The sequence below is a fragment of the Ictalurus punctatus genome, chromosome 5 (assembly GCF_001660625.3).
Source record: "Ictalurus punctatus breed USDA103 chromosome 5, Coco_2.0, whole genome shotgun sequence".
Lineage (NCBI taxonomy): Eukaryota > Metazoa > Chordata > Actinopteri > Siluriformes > Ictaluridae > Ictalurus > Ictalurus punctatus.
The window spans coordinates 9510547-9516546 of NC_030420.2; the positions used below are offsets into that span (position 1 = coordinate 9510547).

Sequence of the window (6000 nt, forward strand, 5' to 3'; positions counted from 1 at the left end):
TATCCAGGCTCTGACTGAGCCATTCCAAAACCTTGATCATCATCTTCCTCTGAAGCATTCCTTTGTTGACTTGGATTTGTTCTTTGTTATTGTGCTGCAAGGTGAAATGTTTCTTTATCTTCAGCTGTCCAACGGAGGCCTGCAGGTTTTGTGCCAAAATAGATTGGTATTTGGAGCTATCCATGATTCCCACTATCTTGACCTGAGTCAGCTGATGAGAAGCAGCGACATAGCATGATGCTGCCACCACCATGCTTCACCGTGGACATGGTTTTCTTTAGGTGCTAAGCTGTTTTTCTTTTTTTTGCACCAAACATATCTTTTAGAATTATGCCCAAAAAGTTTACCTTGGTTTTGGTGAAATTTGGGTATGCTTGGATGTCTTGTGGATTTTTTGGGGGGGAGAAAGGGCTTCCACCTAGCCACCCTGCCCCATAGCCCAGACATGTGAAGAATATGAGATATTGATGTCATATACAGGGAGTGAGGAGTACTTGCCAGATTTTCCTGCAGCTCCTTTAATGTTGAAGTAGGTCTCACAGCAGCCTCCCTGATACGTTTACTTCTTGTCCTTTCATAAATACCCTGTTATAAAAGGGGGTGCACACTTATGCAGCCAGGTTAAAATCTTTCTCTTTGTTTTTTACATTTTTTTGGAAAAGATCAGACCTGATTTTTCTTAGTTTCATTTTTTACATCACAAAAACCTGCAATTTTCACAGGTGTGTGTAGTCTTGTCCTACACACTGTATAGTTCATGTTGTGAGGTTTTTATTATTATTATTATTATTAATCAACATTTATGTAACATCTATTGAAGGACTTTTGGGTGTCAGCAATTTGTAACAGCCACTGTGCTATGTAAAGATTCCCAGCACAGGAAATTCTTCTGGACAGTGACATTTACCGTTGTCGGTTTCTCGGTAAAATGACAAGCTGCCTTTTTTTGTCACTTTAACGAGAGAAGAGGAGATGCTGGTGAGAGAACAGCTGTTTATTGTTGCTATACCACAAGTGATAACAGGAACCAACTTGTTTTGTGGACGCCTCGAGTCACGTTCACATCACCCCAGCATGGATTATTTATACATAACAGCATGGTCCGTCCTGTTATTCCTTACAAACTGTACATTTACTTCTGGTTGAGTTTTCTCGACCATATATAGGAGAAAATGTTATAATTGGACCATGTGAAGTTTTTTCCCAGGCTGGCACACATATTTATTTACATATGCCTGTTGTGTCATATAGGTAACTCCTTGTAATGTATTATTAATTTTAACATCCTGTGTGTGTGTGTGTGTGTGTGTGTGTGTGTGTGTGTGTGTGTGTGTGTGTGTGACAGCAAACAGTGTGTGACCTGGAGTTACGGGGTGCAGCAAAGTGCTACAACATGTTTGTGTGTGGTGGTGATCCATTAGACCTGTGCTCTGAATCACTCATCCATCCAAACATATACAGTGCAGGCAAAACAGCAAACACAGGTACAGAATATAAACTAGTTTGTGTGATATTCCAGAGAAATATCTCTTTCCATACTTTATCTTAAACATTCTTCATAATATACAACTCAGCTTTTGTCCACTCTTGATATGATTGCAGCTGTTGTCTTTTTTTAAAATACTGAACCTTTTTTCAGTACAGTTATGTAAATGTTTGACATTTACATTTACTTTGGATAAATAAGCTTTGTAAGTTTGGCATTGGTTAGTCTTGAGCATGTGTTTGTGAACTTGCGTAGCATGTTTGGCCTGGAAACTATGAGAAAAGGAACGTGAGCTTTTAAAAAGTTTGCTGTCATTTGTTGATTATTGTGTCTTTGTTGGATGACACTCACACACAGAGAAGGAAAAGCTGCCTACACCTCTGTTGTTGACTCTGAGGAGTGTGTATCGTGAGGGCCAGGTGTCAGCCGCAGTGAGGGAGTTAGAGGTGGGCTGCATCCATAGCTCACAACCGCACAACAAGAAGGTACACTTTATACTGTATCTCCCAGACCTGAAGACACTTTGACAGATTGTCAACGTTAATTATGTGGGGAATTTAAATATCCTACACTACTGTCTCTCCTCTTGTCTTTTCTTCCTGCTTTTCTCTCATCTTTTCTGCACTTTCTCCTTTTGTCTCCCCTCTTGTAGAATGGAGAGTTTTTATGGGAGAATGTAACTGGTCTTCAACAGCATGGGTTCAGTGTGGACCCCACCAAAGGAAGCGTGGATGCAGGTCACAGACGCACCATCACAGTCGCATGGACACCACCTGCTGGGCACACAGTATGTAATTGTAACATGCACATTAGTGGTGTAATGCAATGGCACTATCTTTATCTCGAAATATTCCTATCTGTACCTGTATTTGGATGTAAATCTGAAGTGGGCGTGGCCAAAACCAGGCGGTGTTTTTGTTTGTTTGTTTGTATGGGTTTTTTTAATTAAATGTGATGTAAATAGGGTCTGAATTTTGGCTCTGAGAGTTCCTCAGTTTCAGCCACATCCACTCAGTTCATAAATGGTCTCAGCTAGAGGTGTGCCCAAAACTGTTTATTATTATTATTATTAGTGGTGCTTGAAAAGCACTACTATTGTTATTATTATTATTTGTACCTTCCTGAGATATACACAAACTATTAGCCTAATTCAGACCATCACGACTATGACTAGGCAGATATTAGTGAAGGAAACCTGTGAACAAATTCTTTGTTTGTCCCATGAATGTCATATTTAACCACTCACTCATGCCCACATGAAAGTAAAAACCTCCCAGTCCCGATTCACATCTTTAATCTCAGCCAGATGTCCTGTGACCCTTTCTGTCAAGCTTTCTAAAAAAAAAAAAAAGTGAACCTCCTATTTGTGTCTGTATTTGTTTGTGTTTAGAACACAGCTAATATTTGTTAATTCTGTATAATGTATTTGTATTTGGTTACATCCCTAATACACATTATCATATTTAAACACAATGGAACGGAGGGATTTTTAGTCTCCAAAACTATTAGTTCAAGTTTCACAGTGACTTTGAAGCTTATGATGACTAAGCATTAAAATTGCATGCTGTATTTACGTGGCTAATCTGCACAGATAGTCAAATGTTTTTTTAACACTCTGTATTAATATTAATACTAACCCATCCAGAAACAGGTTCAAGTTATTAATGTAAATAGGGTTCAAGTTATGAAGTTGACCTTCATACCATCAAAATATAGGTCTAACTGGAAAAGGCTGATTTCTGCAATAAGCAGATTTAGATTCTTTGAACACTCATTTAATGTTTAATGTTTGTTGTTATTTTATTGCCTGTAATGAGTAAACTGTAATAGAACACACCACTGCAAATGATAAACAAACAAATGAACCTAATTAACTATGGAGTTTACAACCTTGTGTAAATGCACTAGGTAGACAAGGTTTACAGTCAATCCCACTAGGAATTTACCAATAAAATAAAGTTACGTATAATAATCAAAGTCACCGTAACCCTGTTTTTTCTCTCATGTGAAAGTTATTTAGTTACAGAATGTATACCCTGCTTCATGGTTTGCAGCACATTAAAAAAAACTCCACTTACACATAATGCTTCCAGTCAGCCACAAAAATATATAGCTTTAAGGTGCCTTAAGATAATGTAATAAAGGATAATGTAATACTCTTGTGAGTGGCTCACAGACTGAGCATCTTAAATAAACCTCCTGACACTGTGAGTCAGGAGTATGTTACACAGATAGTTTAGGAAATGTTTGTGTCGTCATGCCCCATTAACCTCAATTTAAGCCACTTGACAAGATGTAGAAAATTGCGAAATACATAAGGCTTCAATAACTTGGAGGTTTGGGTCCAATTTAGTTCAAACATCCAAACCTCTAAGAAAAATGTTGTTTTAAACCATCCAACATTATACCATTGAGACACCTTACTGCAGCTGAGTTTCTAATGCCCAGACAGCATGGCAGATTTGTCTGAAAATGGTTATACGTGCTGTCAAAAAGTATTTTTGTGTGTGTGTGTATGTGTGTGTGTGTGTGTGTGTGTGTGTGTGTGTGTATCTACTGTAATATAAATTGTTTCAGAAATTAAACCAAAATCTAAGATAAAACAAAGGCAACCTGAGTAAAGACAAAATACATTTTTTAAATGATGATGTTAGTTATTGAGGCAAAAAAGTTACCCGATACCAACTGGGCCTGTGTGAAAATGTATTTGCCCCCATGTTACTATTTTCCCAAATCTATGAAACTGCATTCATAATGGGGTTGAGCTGGTCTAGACGCAACCAGGCCTGATTACTGCAAACCCTGTTCGATCAAATCAACACTTAAATAGAACTTTTTCAACAACATAAAGTTGGTTAAAAGGTCTTACCCAGTAACACACTATGCCAAAGTTGAAAGAAATTCCAGAAATGATGAAGGAGTAGGTGATTGTAATATATCAGTCTGGGAAGGGTTACAAAGCTATTTCAAAGACTCTGGGACTCCAAAGTTACCATGGTGGGAGCCATTATCTCCAAATGGAAAAAACTTGGCACAGTAGTGAACCTTCCCAGAAGTGGCCGACCTTCCAAAATTCCTCCAAGGGCACAGCAACTGGATTATGCAGCAAGACAATGATCCGAAGCAAAAGAGTAAATCCTAGTCCTAGAAGTAAGTGAAAGACTGATCTCCATTTATCGGAAGGGTTTGGTTGCAGTTATTGCTGCTAAAGGTGGCACAAACAGATTTTAAGTTCAATAAAAAATATATATATAAATAAAAACTGTATTGTGTGGGCGCACAGTGGTTTAGTGGTTAGCACATTTGCCTCACACCTCCAGGTTTGGGCTTTCAATTCCCGCCACTGACCTGTGTGTGCAGAGTTTGCATATTCTGACCATGCTTTCCTCTGGGTACTCTGGTTTCCTCCACCAGTCCAAAGACATGCATGGTATGTCAAAAGTGTATAGTGTATGAATGGGTGTGTGAATGTTTATGTTATTGTGCCTTGTGATGGATTGGCACCCTGTCCAGAGTGTTCCCTGCCTTGTGCCCCATGATCCCTGGGATAGGTTGCAGGTTCCCAGCGACACAGTAGGATACGCATTATAGAAAATGGATGGATGGAAACTGTATTGTAGGTTAACTCAGGTTGCCTAAAACTATCTAAATAGTTTGAACATGCTGTATTTTGTTTGAAGAACTAAAACGATTTACTATGAGATATAGACAAAAACAGAAGAAAACAAATACTTTTTCACAACACTTTATATCATCTTGCATCAAGAATCAAAAAGGGGATTGTTAAAATGACTTAAAATCGGGATGTTGTGATGACGGTGCGTTAACACTGTGACAATACTACCACTGGATGAAAATGTTTATGAAGATATTTATACAGAAGAAAATTTCATCTTTGCTTTTTAATTGACATTTTATAAGTGATTGATTGATTGTGTGTGTGTGTGTGTATGTGTGTGTGTGTGTGTGTGTGTGTGTGTGTGTGTGTGTGTGTTCTAGCCCAACAAGGTGGTACAGATGTGTGTTCCGCTGATTTTAAGAGGAGACGAGACTGAAGTGTACAGCGTCACTCTCCTGGCCTACACGTCCCACCATACACATTCTGAATTCTGAATAGGACTTCAGAAAAATATAAATTAGAAACCTTCATTGTTTTAAATCATATATTGTTATTTATTGTTATTGTTATATATCATTAAAAATAACCTTTATAAGCTGTATGGTTTGCTGTTTTTAAAAAAAAATTTTAATCATATTTTTAATTCAGACCATCTTTCTTTAATCAGCTTTAGTCAGTAAGAAGCGTACACTTTGTTCAATATTGTATTGCAGGCAGACAGAAGGGGGAGTATGAGAGCACTCTTTCTTCACATGATACGTCATTTACATCATCTAGGACTTACTTTTACTTGTTCCATTAACAGCAGTAAAGGTGTTATTCAGGTAGGTAAAGGTGGCCATTTAACTGCATATACGTAGTGCAGTACACATAATTCTGTACTCTGTGTCTTGAA

General features: G+C 37.9%; 1 protein-coding gene across 3 annotated transcripts in view; it reads left to right on the forward strand.

Annotated features, from left to right (window-relative positions):
• Positions 1–5708, forward strand: part of cfap74 (cilia and flagella associated protein 74) — a 69270-nt gene extending 63562 nt beyond the window's left edge. For 2 of the 3 annotated variants that reach the window (XM_017467177.3, XM_017467179.3), the window contains exons 36-39: positions 1346–1484; positions 1844–1971; positions 2139–2273; positions 5486–5708. In XM_017467177.3, the coding sequence (XP_017322666.1) occupies positions 1346–1484; positions 1844–1971; positions 2139–2273; positions 5486–5599 (516 nt within the window). In that variant the 3' untranslated portion in view covers positions 5600–5708. Of the gene's footprint in view, positions 1–1345; positions 1485–1843; positions 1972–2138; positions 2274–5485 lie in introns of those variants that run through there. The other variant, XR_001812607.3, reaches the window with a different exon arrangement.
• Positions 5709–6000: the final 292 nt, after the last annotated feature.